At 35.8% G+C, this 18,094-nt stretch overlaps 1 protein-coding gene across 10 annotated transcripts in view; it reads right to left on the bottom strand.

Moving 5' to 3' along the window:
- Positions 1 to 18,094, bottom strand: part of AHI1 (Abelson helper integration site 1) — a 208,754-nt gene that overhangs the window by 174,835 nt on the left and 15,825 nt on the right. For 9 of the 10 annotated variants that reach the window (XR_006818426.1, XR_006818427.1, XM_046006414.1 and 6 more), the window contains exons 5-9: positions 17,352 to 17,533; positions 9,287 to 9,506; positions 7,946 to 8,138; positions 5,893 to 5,988; positions 299 to 484 (exon numbers count right to left, since the gene is read on the bottom strand). Coding sequence is in view for 8 of the 10 variants with exons in the window: in XM_046006414.1 (XP_045862370.1) it covers positions 299 to 484; positions 5,893 to 5,988; positions 7,946 to 8,138; positions 9,287 to 9,506; positions 17,352 to 17,533 (877 nt within the window). In the remaining 2 variants the exon portion in view is untranslated. The remainder of the gene's footprint in view (positions 1 to 298; positions 485 to 5,892; positions 5,989 to 7,945; positions 8,139 to 9,286; positions 9,507 to 17,351; positions 17,534 to 18,094) is intronic. The other variant, XM_046006417.1, reaches the window with a different exon arrangement.

The following is an 18,094-nucleotide window of genomic DNA, read 5'->3' as shown; positions in this document are numbered from 1 at the left end:
ACTTTACATCATTCTTTTATCTTTAATTTTTAAAAAACCAGTATACTTTTTAAAAATTCTCCTCACACTGAAACTTACATTTAGGACTTAATATTCGTTTAAGTATCTTTTATATATTAGCTAGCATAGTATTTATAAATAATTATTTAAAGTACCTTTATATTCTAGAAATAAATTAATTTTAAATTTATTAGAAATAAAATAATTTTAGAGGTCTTATCTTTTTAGAAATGAAGAACGTCACCATTTAATTTCAACAACAGAGAACATATCTTTCTATGTGCTATTATTAACTTACACATTCTGGAACTTTCAATCCTTTTACAGTTACGTATAATGTTGATGGATAATGATTCCTTGGGTATTTTGACCACCATTCAAAAACCTCAACAATATTTAATTGGGATCGAGGCTTAGTAGGTGGGTAATACAGCTGCAAACGAAGTTTTGAATTGATGTTTATATTTCCATTGGCTCCGAGAAGCTTAAAATAAGAATTCCAATGAAATGTTATTTTCACTAAAAATAAATATGTCCAGTAAGCAACAGTACATAGTCAAAAACTCATTTAAAAAACTCATTTGCTGAAATTCCTTAGATATATAAAGCAAAGAACACTGACAGTGTTGGTTAAACACAATTCTAGATCATTTCGAAAAAAGGTAACCCAAATTACTTTTTAAATATTTTCCTGATAGGTGCCTGGCCTGTACAAGTTCAGACTGTTGATAAAGCATTTACATTACTGTGTCAGATACTACTTGGCACAAAGGAGGTAATCAAGATACCTCTGTTTGAAATAACAGTGATAAAGTTAAAATGCATAGTATTTAAACACAAAAAGACATTTTCTATTTATTCAGTATCATTATTCTTAATGAACAGTTTTTAAAATTTTTTTTGAGAGAGTGCATGCACAGGAGAGGGGAGGGAAGACAGAGTGTACCCGCACATGCACAAGTCTGGCAGGGAGGCAAAGAGAGAAAATCTTAAGCAGACTCCACACCCAATGCAAAGCCTGACCTAGGGCTCAGTCTCACCACGAGATCATGACCTAAGCCGAAATCAGGAGTCTGATGTTTAACCAACTGAGCCACCCAGGCGCCCCTTTAATGGTAACATTTTAATGTTTAATGGTAACATTTCAATTTTTAAAACGTCAAAATCATTTTCAAAAAGTAATTAACATAAACTCATTCCAGGCATTAATCACATTTAAAAATATTTTAGTCTACCTTCTTAAAAAAGGCTATTCAATAAAAAACCTAAAACAACTTACATTTAAACTAAATAAACAGAGATGTTTATGAGAAAAATAAAAATCTCATCAACTCAAAATAGGTCCTCTTTCACTAGACTATGAATTTAAGTAGAAAATGTCATGTTAATCTTTGTGCCCTCTACAAGTTAGAAGACAGCTGAGGCAGAACATGAAGGTGGCAGTCTAGGAGAACAAGGACTGAGGGCAGAGAATATGTTCAGTAAGTGTTACTGACTGACACAACTTGGAAAGGGAAAAAGGGGAAGATTTAGGAAAGACTCTAAGGCAGTGCTGTCCAAGAAAATCTTCTGTGATGATGCGAACATTTTATACTTGCGGTACCCCCAACACAAGACACACTGGTCACATATGGTTTATTGAGCACTTGAAGTTTGACTAGTGTAACCGTGGAACTCAATTTTTAATTACATTTAATTTTAATTACTTAATTTGAATTCATTAGCCACATGTGATTTGTGGCTACCAAAATGAACAGTGCAACTCCAAGGCTCTAAATGTGGGAGACTAGGCTGATGGCAGTGCTACCCACTGAAGTAGCAGATACAGGGGGGTAAAGGATTTAGGTAGGATGCTCAGATTGGGGAAGTCTGATATTTATAGGTTGTCCAAGTTGAAATATCTGAAATCTGAGATGGAGGCAAGAAAAACAGTCTAAGAAAAGTAGACTAAAGCTGAAACCATGAGTAGGACTGATATTAGAGAGGGAAGTGGAAGACCATGAAGGAAATGGAAGGAACGGTAATAGGGAAAAGTAGGAAAAGATGGTGTCAAGAAAACCCAGGTAACAGAGGTTCAAAAGAGTGATGTATTAAACACACACAGGTGTGATAGAAGTATAAAGGAAAAATGTTCACTCACTAATGTGGCAAATAGAAGTCACTGATGATTTGTTTGGAGATACTTTCAGAGCTGAAACAAAATACAGATTGCAGTATGTTCAGAAATGAGGCATCAATCAACAGAGCTGGCAAAAATATAGCCCATTTCATCCCTAGTCTTTTAAGGAAGGATGTAAAGTCAATGGAGGTCATTGAAGTTGACCTCTCAAGCTGAGAGGTGGTTATGATATACAGGGATAAAGAATAGTTTCAATAGAGGTTTTCGGCAATTAAACATTAAGCCCTTGAGAGACTTCCTTCATAAACCCTACTCCTATCTGCCTGAAGCTTTTAAGAGAATAATATCACAAGGAGATATTATTCCCAGCTTCTAAGTCATACTTTCTATAGATTGTTTTAATATTCACCATGCAATCTAGTTTACACTAGTATAATGCTTAGCATGAGTCAATGACTAAAATCAGCCAAGATCCTGTCATTATGGTTACAATTATATAATGTAAAATGTGGCTAAATAAGGCTTTATTATTTTGTAATGTATAATAATAAAAATATACATATGCTAAATGAATTAAAAGTGCCTCTAGCTGAGAATTAAAATAAAGTCTCATTTATATCTGGGTAGGGTCTGTTGGGGATTATTTGGACCACTACAGTAACTTTACAGTTATCTAGGACATTACTGGAATCAATGGTACAGGTATTAACACATTCAAACTTTAATTTGATTCATGCCACTTTCTTAAATATTTTATTTATTTATATGAGAGAGAGTGAGAAAGCATGAGAAGAGGGGAGAGGCAAAAGGAGAGGAAGAAGTAGGCTCGCTGCTGAGTGCAGAGCCTGACGCAGGGTCCCAGGATCTTGACCTGAGCTGAATGCAGATGCTTTACCAACTGAGCCACCCAGGCACCCCCATGCTACTACCAAAGGTGGATTTTCCCTAATCCATACATTTGTTAATTCTCTCAACAGACATTCACTGAACACTTTCTGTGTGCCACTAATATGCTGGGAGCTGGTAATAATTAAAGAAGAGAGAGTTTCAAGAGAGTGCTATTAAAAATGCAGAGATTTGGTAAAATAAGGAATAAAACATGTTCCATGAATTTGTCAAAGAGAAGTCACTTCAGTGACTTTGAAAAACTTAGAATCTATGAAGGCAATACAGAAGTGTTAGAGTAGAGGAAGTACACAGAATACTTACACTTTGTAGGGGGTAGAGATGGGAGAATTCCTGATTTGCCATTTCTGCCAATGGCATAAAATGGATAAATAAAAATCTACATACACTTAAAGGTAAAAATGCAGTAACGTTTTGTTTCCCAAGTGCAATTTGTAAATATTACTGCAGTTCTGCACAAATCTTAGCATTTTTAAAAGGATTTTAAAAATTTTAAAATTTTATTCCTTTTAAAAAGGAACAAAAGTGTTTTCTGGTAAAACCACACAATGTCAGTATTTACTATGTGAAAACAACTTTTTTTGGCTTTTTTTTTTTTTGCTCTAAAGCAGTATGAAGGGGATAGAGAAAAGTGGTAACAGGCTACAAAAGGGTAATTTCAGAAGCTATACTGGACCAAGGGATTCCTAAATCCACTTTATTTCCTCCCACAGCAAATCTGGCTTCCTTTCAGCAGTCAGACTGCACTCTCTTTTTTTTTTTAAAGATTTAATTTATTTTCAGAGAGAGAGAGAGAGAGAGCGAGCAAGCGAGCATGCACACATGCAAGCAGGGTAGGGAGAGAGGGAGAGAGAATCCCAAGCAGTCTCCATGCTCAGTGCAGATCCCCACACAGGGCTGGATCTCATGACCCTGAGATCATGACCTGAGCTTGACCACCCAAGTGCCCCAGACTGCACTTCTTCTAAAGCCTCTCTCTAACCCCCAATATGGATGAAGTGCCTTACCTGCATTTTCACAGCATCTACTCTATAGCACATAATCATGCAAGTAACATGTTTATATGGAAACTGAGCTGGAGGGCAAGGACAATGTCTAATTTACCTATGAATGCTATGTATTTAGCAGAGTACTTGGCACTTCACAGACACAATAAATATTGTTCAATGGATGGACACACAAATAGAAAGTTTTATAAATTGTACAAAGTAGGTTAATTTCAAGACTTTTTAAAAAATTTAATTTGTGTGCATGTGTGTGTTCCAAGATTCATTGTTTATGCACCACACCCAGTGCTCCATGCAATACATGCCCTCCTTAATACCCACCACCAGGCTCACCCAACCCTGCACCATCCCCATTCCAAAACCCTCAGTTTGTTTCTCAGAATCCACAGTTTCTCATGATTTGTCTCCCCCTCTGATTTTTTATAACTCATTTATATTTGAAATAAGAAATAAAAGATACCAGATAAAAGAATTATAAAATTAATATCTCCCCTTTTGTAAAAATCAACCTATCACATCTCCCATCTATGCTGAAACACTCTAGTTAAAGATACCATCATTTTCTACCAAGATTACTGTAAGAATTTTAAACCTTAATCTTCCAGTATATATATGTACACCCTCTCTAATTCATCCTCCACCAAGCAAAGTAATCTTTCTAAAACATAAGTTGGATTATTCTACTGTTTTTGTTTTTTTTTTTCAGATTTTGTTTATTTATTTGACAGAGAGAGATCACAAGTAGGCAGAGAGGCAGGCAGAGAGAGAGAGAGGAGGAAGCAGGCTCCCTGCTGAGCAGAGAGCCCAATGCAGGACTTGATCCTAGGACCCCGAGATCATGACTTGAGCCCAAGGCAGAGGCTTAACTCACTGAGCCACCCAGGCCCTCTATTCTACTGTTTTGTTTAAAATCTTATAATGGATTCCCATTGTTCTTTAGAATTCTGTAATGGCTTCCTGTTGCTATAATGGCTTCAGAGGCCTTGCATGATCAAGACACCACTTGCCCCCTCGGTCTCTGTCCTTCAATCTCAGTGGCCTTTTGGTTATTTGAGGATATCTCGCTCCTTCCAACATCAGAGTCTTTGCAGATATGGTACCCTCTATCTACCCACAACTCTCTCTTCCCCCCTGCTATCATCTAGTTAATACTCAGGTTCAATGTTTTTTCCTTAGGAAATCTTTCCTTGACCTCCACACGGTATTTACAAAAATTACAATAATTGATAAATTGTATAAGCAATTGTTTTATATCTGTTTTCCTTGCTAGAATATGAAGTCAATAATGTCAAGGGGTTTATTTTTTTGTTCACTGATTTGAACCATTGCTGGCACACAGAAAGGGATTAATAAATAATTTTAAGGTAAATAAATGATGGCAGGTTGTTGTGTATCTTTTTTAATACTACATACTCAGAACCAAATAGTGTATCTGGCACATATTAGACACTCAATAGATATTTAAGAATCCAAGTTATCACCTTAGCTTGCATTAATAATTCTTCACAACTGAAATCTTAGATCATAATTCATTATACGAAACTAAACTGCTTAGGAAAATGCAGCCAATCAGATTTGAAGAGGATTTTTAAAGCATTTAAAATGGGTGAAAAACATGGGGCACCTGGGTGGCTCAGTGGGTTAAGCCTCTGCTTTTGGCTCAGGCCATGATCTCCAGGTCCTGGGATCGAGCCCCACATCAGGCTCTTCTCTCAGCAGGGAGCCTGCTTCCCCCTCTACCTCTGCTCCTCTCCCTGTTTGGGCTCTTTCTCTCTCTCTTACTCACACTTTCTCTTAAATAAAATTAAAAAATAAATAAATAAAAAATAAATAAATAAATAAAATGGGTGAAAAACACACCTTGAGAAATGCCCAGGCAATTTTCCGAAAGCCACATTCTTGGTTTTGAACTTCAGAATTATTCCTAATTTCATCCATGCTTAAGAAATCAAGAATCTGTAAATAAGTAAAAAAAATTACTTCACAGAACACTAACCTACCTAAAATTTAATATTTTCTAGTAACATATTATTGAAATTTAAAAAGTAAGTTGTTCACTTACACTCAAGAAGGTGTTTTCTTGATAGGAAAGAAAAGCATTTATTTCATTCAGATTTACGTTAACTCATCCTGTTAGTGAGAGTGCATTTTTTGACCAGTTTACCTTTTATTAATAAATCACTTATTAAGATTTAATTCACATCAAAGACCAAGTATTAATCACCTCAAATATAGTCTAGGCACAAATATTCCAGTCACAGAATTCTTAAGCTTTAATCTTTTATTTTTTTATGTTTGAGTGCAGACTTCAAATGACTGTTTAACAAACTCTTGATCTTATCTCTGGGTCCTTCCTTGCAACACCGTCCTGAAGTTGGGGTTTTCTCTTTGGATATATGCTGTCATTAGGCATCTCGAGAGGATTTCTTTCATTATCTCCATCCTACCTAGATGTTAAAACTCATGGAATTTGGAAGGAGCTGCCACAGACTTCTCTGTATTCTACATACCTGTCATAGACTATCACTTTGAACTTAACTGGTGCTTCTCAAAAGCTTAGCTAAGATAACAAATCTTTATAGATAGCTTAAAAAATAATAAGGACTCCATTCATCCCTCTTCTTTATACACTTAAATCTGTTTTTGGATACAATAGAAGCTCAGTGAAAAAACACTCATAATACAACAAAAATATATAACGAAGTGAAAACAACTTGTAATCTAGATCCATAGATGATCAAAATTAAAATCTGGTTTATACACCTAAACCTTTTTCTGTGCATTCCTAAGTATATGCATGTTACTATAAATCCAACGCTATTTTGCAAACTATTTTTATATACCATGTAGTGAATATTTCAAGTCAATACATACATATGTATTTCATCATGTTAATGTCTGCCTAGTATACTTTAGTATTATAAATACCATAAACTTAATAAAAACTATTATTTACATAACCAAACCTCTTCCTGATTCAAGAGATTGTCTTCCTAAAATTTTGACTGTTAACAGCGTTTAAGTATTCTCGCACACACATTGTTGTGTTCTTGTAATTTTTCCCTTAGTAGTAATGGTGAAAAGTAGAATAATGATTTTTAAGACTTCTGATAGATATCAAGTTGTCCTTAATAAACTCTAAAAAGCTGAAATCAAAAGTAGTTTTGTAGAATAACAAGTCAGCTCAAAGGCCATATATTTCATTTTTTAAAAAGATTTTATTCATTTAAGAGAGAGAGGGAGAGACAGAGACAGCACAAGCAGGGAGAGAGGCGGGGGGGAAGAAGAAGCAGACTACCCCATGAGGTTCATGGGGCTCAATCCCAGGACCTGGAGATCATGACCTGAGCTGAAGGCAGATGCTTAACCGACTGCTACCACACCAAAGGCCATCTATTTCATAAAGCCTCCCCTGACAGCCCTGACCCTCTATCCACCGTCCACATCTAGGAAGTTCTACTTCATCTTGGTTATAATATTACGTTTTATTAGTCAAGTAGTCTATGTGTGTTCATCTTTCTTTCCCTTGGTTGTGTACAAACTCTTAGGGAGTCCGATACTGTTAAATGAGTTTACAGTTAGTAAAATCAGTTAACAATGGAGGATTGTATAGATATAGATTAGAGTCATCACTTCAGTTTACAGTCATGGCATTACTGTCAGAATTAAATAATTCCAAGTGAATTACATGGCTAACTACTTACACTGGTAAATGCTCAGCACATATACTATTACAGCATATTACATCTCCACAGTCTATTACAAACACTAAATCTTAGGGATTAAATCCTCACAGTACTTTCTTGCATTACTAAACAAGTAAAAATAATAGCTTACATTTATGCTATTAAAATACTAAACAAAAAAAAATACTAAACAAAATTTAGTTTAAATTGCTCTATTCAACTCATACCTCAAAAAACAAGATGACTTTAGGGCTCTCATCAAAATCTCGAAGCAAATAGGGGAAGTTTTCATTAAATATAATTTGTTCTTCCCACTCTGGAATTCTTGATTTTAACTGTTTAAAATCATATGGCTGGGTCATAATAGGAAGAACGTAATCCACACTTTCTTTTTCATAGTGAGATGAAACGGGCCGTTCACTGTCCAAAAAAAAGATGCTTCCATTAACATGATTCTTTATGATAATTTTGAGAAGGTAAGAAAAATATAGTGATCAAGGTGAAGAAATAATGAATAGTCATGATATACAATGAAAAATTATTTTGACTGTCCACATCAAGAAAATTACAAATTTATGATACTTAGAAATGGTAGGACCCTACTACCATCTTGTATCTATACACTATCGATTGGTTTCACAGAATTATCTTATTACAGAAATATAAAGTGAGAGTGTGATAGAGCTAGACTCTCTCAGAATCTTAAATAAGTTTGTAATAAAATAGTACACTACATTTAAATAAGAAAATGAGCACAACAGGATTACAAATTCTTTGAGGTGTGTCATTTTTTTGTATGCCCTAAGATAACTGAATAACAGAATTTTGATTAATATTCACGGTCCTCATCACTGTCATTTTTCTAAGCAAATGACTTTTGAATTCTAGTATAATCAATTATTTTACGGTGCTTTTTATTTATAAGCTTTAAGCACATATTAGCTATATAATATTAAGAAAAAATGAAAAGTCAATATTTACTGACTTCATATGAGGCCCAAGTAACATATTAACTTCAAAAGAAAAATATTAAGTTAGACAATTAAAGCATGTACAGTGCAACATGCAATGATTGATACTGCAAGTTCAATGCCATAAATTAGTCATTAAGTTAGGGAGAAGCTCTCTCAATTCACCTCCACTTAAAATGAATCAGTGAATTAAGAAATGTTCTCTATTTCTTCTAGAAAACATACTGATCAGTATCAATGGTCTAAGAACACCTACAACCAGTAAATTATTCTCTAATACAAATCCTTAGCTCTATTTCCATTGAATTTTTTTTTAAGATTTTAAAAATTTATTTGATTGACAGAGAGAGAGAGAGACAGTGAGAGAGGGAACAAAAGCAGGGCAAGTGGGAGAGGGAGAAGCAGGCTTCCCACTGAGCAGGAAGCCAGATGTGGGGCTCCATCCCAAGACCCTGGGATCATGACCTTAGCCTAAGGCAGACGCTTAACAACTGAGCCACCCAGGCACACTTCCACTGACTTTCAGTGGTAGAAAAGAGGACTTCTACTGTAGACAGTTTCAATCTCAAGGGTTGGCTGTACAATTAAAAAAATTACCTATCAGCTTTCTTGACATATTGACCAGTATTCTCATCAATCACATGAATTTTTACCATTGGGTGAGAAATCATATAATCGGACTTAAGTCGATCAGTGCGGTGAATGTAAACTCCCAGGACAAGATCATCATCAAGCAAACATTTGGGATAAACTGGACTATCTCGGCTTGTTACTTCATGAACACCATCACCATCAGTGTCTTCATTATCATCTGAAACTACATGCATGGAAGAAAACCAACATTATAATTAATTGTTCCCACAACAATATATTTAACATAATACACTGAATTTAAATACAAGCTAATCTTTACAATCCATGATTGTCTTTGTTAACAAAGTAACTTCAAAGGAAAAAAAAAAGAAAAAGCCAGACAAGAGCAGATTACACTCTGAGAGTAAAATATTACATTTACTAATGCATCAAAATAGGATGAGGAATCTTTCTTTTTTTCCCTAACAAGGACCAAGAACACAAAAAGAAAATAGTAAGAGCAAAAGACAAAAAAGTGATTTTATCTACTGGAATATGCAACACTCAATTCATCTAGCCCTGACATAGCCCAATTCCTGATGGATTAAAATCAGTTTCTTCACCCTATCTGCCTAAGAGAGTAAAGAGGAAACCTTTCTAGTAGAAGATAAAATCATCTGTAGCCTCTAGCATTCTACACACAACATCCAACAACCAGGAGAAAAGAGAGAAATAGAAGCTGGCCCACAGATGTTCTATTCTAGAGTTATCACACAAGGACTTTAGATAACTATGATTATTAATATGTTCAAGAAAATAAAGGAAAAAATGGGTTAAAATGGAAACTTTCAACAGAGAACTGGAATCCATTAAAAAACCCAACAGGGGGCGCCTGGGTGGCTCAGTGGGTTAAAGCCTCTGCCTTCAGCTCAGGTCATGATCCCAAAGTCCTGGGTCCTGGGATCAAGCCCCACATCGGGAATCTCTGCACAGCAGGGAGCCTGCTTCCCTTCCTCTCTCTCTGCCTGCCTCTCTGCCTACCTGTGATCTGTCTGTCAAATAAATAAATCTTAAAAAAAAAAAAAAAAAAAAAACCAGACTGGGCCTGGGCGCCTGTGTGGCTCAGTTGGTTAAACTACTCCTTCCGCTCAAGTAAGGATCCTGGAGTCCTGGGATCAAGTCCCGCATCAGGCTCCCCAGCTCTGTAGGGAGTCTGCTTCCCCCTCTGACCTCTCTCTCTCATGCTCTCTCTCACTCTCTCTCTCAAATAAATAAATAAAATCTTAAAAAACAAAAAACAAAAACCAACAGACATTCTGGAAAGGAAAAATACAGCATTGGGGTGCCTGGGTGGCTCAGTTAATGTCTGGGTCTTGGTCTCAGCTCAGGTCTTGATCTCGGGGTTCAGAGTTCAAGCCCTGCACTAGGTTCCATGCTGAGCATGGAGCCTACCTTAAAAAACAAAACAACACAGCATTTGAAATTAAGAACTCGGGGTGCCTGGGTGGCTCAGTGGTTTAGGCCGCTATCTTCGGCTCAGGTCATGATCTCAGTGTCCTGGGATCGAGTCCCGCATCGGGCTCTCTGCTCCGCGGGGAGCCTGCTTCCCTCTCACTCTCTCTGTCTGCCTCTCTGCCTGCTTGTGATCTCTCTCTGTCAAATAAATAAATAAAAAATCTTTAAAAAAATAAAAAAAATTTAAGAACTCAATAAGATAGAGGACACATATCCTCTAGTATATTTACATACCCATTAATATCATGTTGGACACAAAGAAAGACATGATTAGTGAAACAGAAAAAAGAGCAGTATCAATACCCAAACTTAAGAATAATGGAAAAAAAAATTTTTAAAGAATATAAGGAAAAATCATGAACAAGTAGACATACTTAAAAAACAAATGTGAATTTATAATTTAGAAAAAGAGGAGGGAATAATGAAGAAGCCATATTCTAAAAAAAAACTGAGGAGCGCCTGGGTGGCTCAGTGGGTTGGGCCTCTGCTTTCAGCTCAGGTCATGATCTCGGGGTCCTGGGATCGAGTCCTGCATCGGGCTCTCTGCTCAGCAGGGAGCCTGCTTCCCTTTCTCTCTCTCTGCCTGCCTCTCTATCTACTTGTGATCTCTCTCTGTCAAATAAATAAATAAAATCTTAAAAAAATAAATAAATAATAAAAAAAATAAAATAAAAAAAAATTGAATAATTGAATTTTCCACAACTGATAAGTGATATCAACCAAAAAACTCTAAGCAGGGTAAATTCTAACAAAGCATATTTAGGCATAATGTGATAAAATACTGACATCAAAGACAAAAAGAAAATCTAAAGATGAGTCAGATTAAAAAAAAAAGTTAGATTCCCACTAATGGGACATAATTGCTAGAAAAAGAAATGATGGAAGCCAAGAGACAACTGTATGATTTCTACAAAGTACTAAAGAAAACCAACCTACAACCTAAAATTCTATGCTAGAAAATTCGGTCCAAAAATGAAAGTAAAGGCATTTTAACACAACAAAATCTAAGGGGATTAGCAAGCCTATACCAGGAGAAATACTAAATTGAGCTCTTCAAGCAAATGCAAAATGGAAAAATGAAAATCCATTAAGGAAAAAGTAAACTTTGGGATGAACATAAATTAATATCAGCTGTATAAAATGGTCACTAAAATAGCTGTGAAGTTTAAAATACATGCAGAACTAAAATGCGTAATAAGAAACCTATGAGACAGGAAAGAGAGAGATACAGAAAAAGCACGTGACAAAATTCAGATGGAATTAAACTATGCTAATGCTCTAGCAATGCTGGGGAAGCATATTTTGTTAGGGAGTTAATTTGTATTAGACTATAATAAGTCAAGAATAAACTCAATGTTCTTGAGGATAAAAATTATAAAACTGTAAAAATATGTATAATTAAGTTAATGAAAGAAGAAAAATTTTTAAATAAATAATTCAAAAGAAGGAGAAAAAGGAATATAAGACAGGTGGATCATACACAAAACAGTGTATAATATATACACAAAACAGTGAGATAAGAAATATAAATCCACAGAAAGACTACAAACAAGAAGGGGGTTTTTGGCTTTTGGGGAGGGGAGCAGAGCACTCACATTTACTGATGGTCTGCCCCCCCAAGGAGCTCACAGGCTAGGGACTGAGACCCCCCCATGTTCTAGGGCTGGGTAAGAAAAGAGGTGAAGGCAAAAAAGGAAGGAAATGAACAGACACTTGTCCCAAGTAAGGGGGATGCAAAGTAGGCACAGGCAAAGAAGCCTAGAAGGGTGAGGTGGGGGAGAGATGCAGTAATGGCAAGCTCCATATAGACCTGAGGACCACAGACTAAGCACAGGTCTGAAGGCTACCCCACCTCCACCACGTTGGCACCATCTGCCGGTGTATGGTGGTAACGACAGAGAAATGAGGATGGGAAAAACTATACTATGCAAACTCAAACTACAAGTAGACTTTAAGGGAAAATTATTAGAGACAAAAGAAGATACTACATAATGATTGCTCTTATACATTGAATGCTTGTATCCCCACAAGATTCATACCTTGAAATCCTAACCTCCAATGTGACAGTACTAAGAGGTAGGGAATTTGGGAGGTGATTAGGTCATGAGGGTACAGCCCTCATGGGATGGGCTACCCTGCTATGTGAGGTTACAGTAAAAAGGCATCAGTCTACAACCAGGAAGTGGGTCCTCACCAGACACCAAATCTGTGGGTGCCTTGATCTTGGACTTTCCAGGCTCCAGACTGAACAAATAACTATTTATTGTTTAAGCCATCCAGTCTATGATATTTTGTTACAGCAGCCTGAATGATTAAAACAACTTGTTAGTGTCAATCTGACAAGAAGATATAACATAACTTCAAAATACATAAATGAAAAAAAAAATCCCTAACAGAAATAAAGAAAAAAACAAAGAAACCTCAAATCACAGAGCAAATTTTAATACCTGCCTCAACAAATGGATAGAATAAATAGCCAAAAAAACCAGGAAGATGAGGGGCACTTGGGTGGCTCAGTCATTAAGCATCTGCCTTCAGTTCAGGTCATGATCCTGGGCTCTTGGGAATGAACCCTGCATCAGGCTCCCTGTTCAGCAGGAAGCCTGCTTCTCCCTCTCTCCCTCCCCCTACCTGTGTTCCCTTTTTCACTGTCTCTCGCTATATCAAATAAATAAAATCTTTAAAAAAAAAATCAGGAAGATGAGCTGAACACAATAAACTTGATCTGACCTAAATAGGACACTGCACCCAGTGACACCAGAATTCACACTCTTTAAATGCACATGAAATATTTAGCAAATCGACCATAAGCTGATCATAAAGAAAGCCTCAATAAATTCAGAAGACTGAAATCATTCAACAATATGTCCTCTGATAACAATGGCAGATAGAAACTAAAACCAAAAAGGAATTAAAAAAATCACCTGCTGGCTGAGATGAAACAATATACTTCTAAAAATAGGTGATCAAAGGAGAAATTAAAATGGAAATTAGAAAATGTTTTTATTGAATAACAATGAAGGTATTATCAAAAATTTGTGGGATGCAGCTAAAGTAGTATTTAGGTGAAAAAGTTAAAGTCTTAAATATATATAAAGACTGAAATCTTATAAAATCTATCTTACAAAGCTAAAAACAGCAAATCAAAGAGAATGAAGAAACTAATACAAATAAAATAACCAAAATAGTACACAATGTGCAACAGATAAAAATCAAAGCCAATGGCTGATTTCTTTGAAAACTGAAAATCCTGAGACTGATCAAGAAATCTAGGAAAAACAAATTATCAATATCAAGGGACACCCTTTCAGATGCTACAGACAGACAAAATTTGAAAATTTGGATTAAATGAACAAATTCCTCAATAAACAGTCTCTTAAAGCTGACAGAAAAAAACAATATGTGAAGAGTGATATTTATTAAAGAAACTAAATCTGATTTAAAATTCTTCCCACAAAGAAACCCTGGCTTAAAAGTCTCCATTAGTAAATTCTTCCAAACATTTATGGAAGAAATAACACCAATTCATATAAATGCTTCCAGAGAATTGAAAAAGATGAAACATTTCCCAAATTTTTTTGAGATTATCAAAACCTTGCTATCAAAAACTGAGTATTTCCAGAAAGAATAGTATAAACTATTCTCTCTTATGACCCCAGATACAAATATTCTAAACAAAGCATCAGCAAATTAAATCCAATAACAGATTAAAATACACACACACATACACACACACACACAGAATACACTGTAACCAAGATGCAGCTGCAGGTCCCTCTAACCCCTGCCAGGAACACAAAGATGGCTTACTATTTGAATAACAATTGACTACATTAACAGAAAAACTGGTGAAAATTTGTATGACCAAGTTGAAAGATACAGAGAAAGCACCCGGTAAAATTCAGTATTTATTCATGATTTTTAAAAAAAACCATTAGCCAATTAGAACACAAGGTAAATACTTGATAAGGAGTATTTTACAAGAAATCCCAGAGTAAACATTACACCAAATGGTGAATTAATGGAAGCTTTTCTCCAAGGTATTTGACACGGTAATGAAAGTCCTAGCCAGTGTATCAAGGCAAGAAAAAGAAGTAAGGTATAAGGACTGAAAAAGGCACAATGAAACAATCATTATTAACAGGTCATATGATTGTGTATGTAGAAAATTCAAAACAACCCATGGATATACTTAGAAGTAATAAATTTAGCAAAAACACTAGATACAATGTTATTTTTTTAAAAACAAATTATATTTCTCACTGCATATATTTTTATGCATGTACACACACACACACACACACACCAGCAACAAAAAGAAAACAAAAATTTAAAAAACAATGCCATCAAAAAAACCCCAATGCCATTTATAACAGCATTAAGAAACATCAAATACCTAGAAATACATCTAAAGACAGACTCTACCAAAACTTACAATATTACCAAGATAAACTGTAGATGTAAATATGGAGGTGCATACCAATTTTATGGATGGCAAGAATTAATACTTTGTAAAGATGTCAACTCTATCTAGAGAGATGTTAAATTGTGAATCTCTTCAGATTCACCCTACCTGGAAAAAAATAATGCTGGGGGTGGGGGAGGAAGAGGGAGTATTGAGAAGCTGCTTCTAAAATTCATATAGAAATGCAAAGGGCAAAAGAATAGCCCAGGTAATGCTAAAGGAAAAAAAAACTCTTAGAGTACTTACACAACTGAATAGCAAGATCTAACATAAAGCTATAGTAATAACTCATAGTTGCATTGGTACAAACAGTCTAATGTAACAGAATAGAAAGTGATCCAGTCCCACAGCCATGTTATTTAGGATAAAGGTTGACACTGCAATACAGAGGAAAAAAGATGCTCTCTTCCATATATGGTACTAGGTCAATTACATATTCGCACAGGAAAAAAATGGGCCTTAACCACTACCTCTCACCATATTCAAGAACCAATTCCAGATGACCTGCAGAGCTAAATGTGAAAAGCAAACAAAAAACTTTTAGAAAAGAATAGATACAAAAACATCTTCAGGACTGGGGAAAGATTTCTTATACCACAGAAAGCACTTACCTTCAAAGGAAAAAATGGATAAATTGGGCTACATCAAATTTTAGAATACATGAAAAAGTGCTCCACGTCACTCGGCATCAGGGAAATACAAATCAAAACCACAATGAGATATCACCTCACACCAGTCAGAATGGCTAAAATTAACAAGTCAGGAAATGACAGATGCTGGAGAGGATGTGGAGAAAGGGGAACCCTCCTCCACTGTTGGTGGGAATGCAAGCTGGTGCAACCACTCTGGAAAACAGCATGGAGGTTCCTCAAAATGTTGAAAATAGAACTACCCTATGACCCAGCAATTGCACTACTGGGTATTTACCCTAAAGATACAAACATAGTGATCCGAAGGGGCACGTGTACCCGAATGTTTATAGCAGCAATGTCTACAATAGCCAGACTATGGAAAGAACCTAGATGTCCATCAACAGATGAATGGATCAAGAAGATGTGGTATATATACACAATGGAATACTATGCAGCCATCAAAAGAAATGAAATCTTGCCATTTGCGACGACGTGGATGGAACTAGAGCGTATCATGCTTAGTGAAATAAGTCAATCGGAGAAAGACAACTATTATATGATCTCCCTGATATGAGGACATGGAGAAGCAACATGGGGGGGTAGGGGGATAGGAGAAGAATAAATGAAACAAGATGGGATTGGGAGGGAGACAAACCATAAATGACTCTTAATCTCACAAAACAAACTGGGGGTTGCTGGGGGGAGGTGGGATTGGGAGAGGGGGAGCGGGCTATGGACATTGGGGAGGGGAGGCGAACCATAAGAGACTATGGACTCTGAAAAACAACCTGAGGGTTTTGAAGGGTCAGGGGTGGGAGGTTGGGGGAACAGGTGGTGGGTGATGGGGAGGGCACGTTTTGCATGGAGCACTGGGTGTTGTGCAAAAAGAATGAATACTGTTACGCTGAAAAAATTAATAAAAAGGGAAAAAAAAATAGAATTCTGTATTTCAAAAGATACCAATAAGAGAATACATAAATGTTTTAACATACATGAGCCCAAGAACAAGTGCCACATACAGGTGGCCCTTGAACAATGCCAGGGTTTGGGGTGCCAACCCCCTGCGCATTTGCAAACCTGTGCTTAATCTCTGACTTACCCAAGACTAATATCCTACTGCTGACCAGAAGCCTTACTGATAACATAAACAGTCAATTAACATACATTTTACATGTTACATGTATCATATACTATATCCTTAAAATAAGCAAGCCAGAGAAAAGAAAATGCTGTAAGGAAGTTGTAAGAAAAAGAAAATACATTTACAGACTGTACTTTTTTATAAAAAAAAAATCAGTGTAGGTGAACCTGCATTGCACAGTTCAAACCCATGTTGTTCAAGGGTCAACTGTAGTCGCTACTGGATTTTTTAAATTATTGTCTTTGGGAATAGATCATCTTTGGTTTTAAGGACTCAAAGTCCTAGAATCAACTTATTTCTACCAAGGCACGTTTTCATTTAATTTGGATAACGAACCTGTTTTAGCCTTCTTTTTCTTTTTTTTTGGTTTGGATTTTGTGTCATCTTGCATGCAGTCTTCTACATTGTCTTCCACTGAGCTTATTTTCTCATCTTGATGAGAATCTGAAGTAACTGTTCTAACTGGAGACGCTTTCTTTTGTTCACTTTCTGCTGTGTCATCAGAGATGGTCAATGTACTGCAAATACAATCCAAGTACAAGCCATTACAAATATATTCTTCTTCTTAATGATGCAGCAAACTGAACAGTGAACAGAGTCAAGGATAATCCTAAAATCAGTATTCTTTCCTGCTAGGGGATACATATATTTTATTATGCATTAAAATGGTGAACTGTCAAATTAGGTGTCAATATGTATTATTTTATATTTGGTAATGAGTTATATACCCATGAGCCAAATTAAACTTGAGCTCTAAACTCCCAGAAAAGATGAAGTTGTATATTTAATGAGCAGCAGATCTGTTTTTCTATAGGACTGATGAAAGTATCCTCACCGCATTGCCAAGTCAATGATTAAGGAACAAATTTCTAAATTACCTTATTTAAGAGCAAAAAAAAAAGTGTTCTAAGTTTGTTCTGCTTTCAAGAGGCTTCAGATATTCAACTTTTGATTTCTAGGTAACAATTAATTATCTTTTCCAACAGTTGGTGTGCTACCACATTTTCAGAAGGCCATTATTAAAATGAAAATGTGTTATCATGTGAACTAATAAATGATAAGTTTGTAATTTACCAAGT

Source organism: Meles meles, chromosome 5 (assembly GCF_922984935.1).
Source record: "Meles meles chromosome 5, mMelMel3.1 paternal haplotype, whole genome shotgun sequence".
NCBI lineage: Eukaryota > Metazoa > Chordata > Mammalia > Carnivora > Mustelidae > Meles > Meles meles.
The sequence above is the reverse complement of the archived record's forward strand: the minus strand, read 5'-3'. Positions and strand labels throughout refer to the sequence as shown.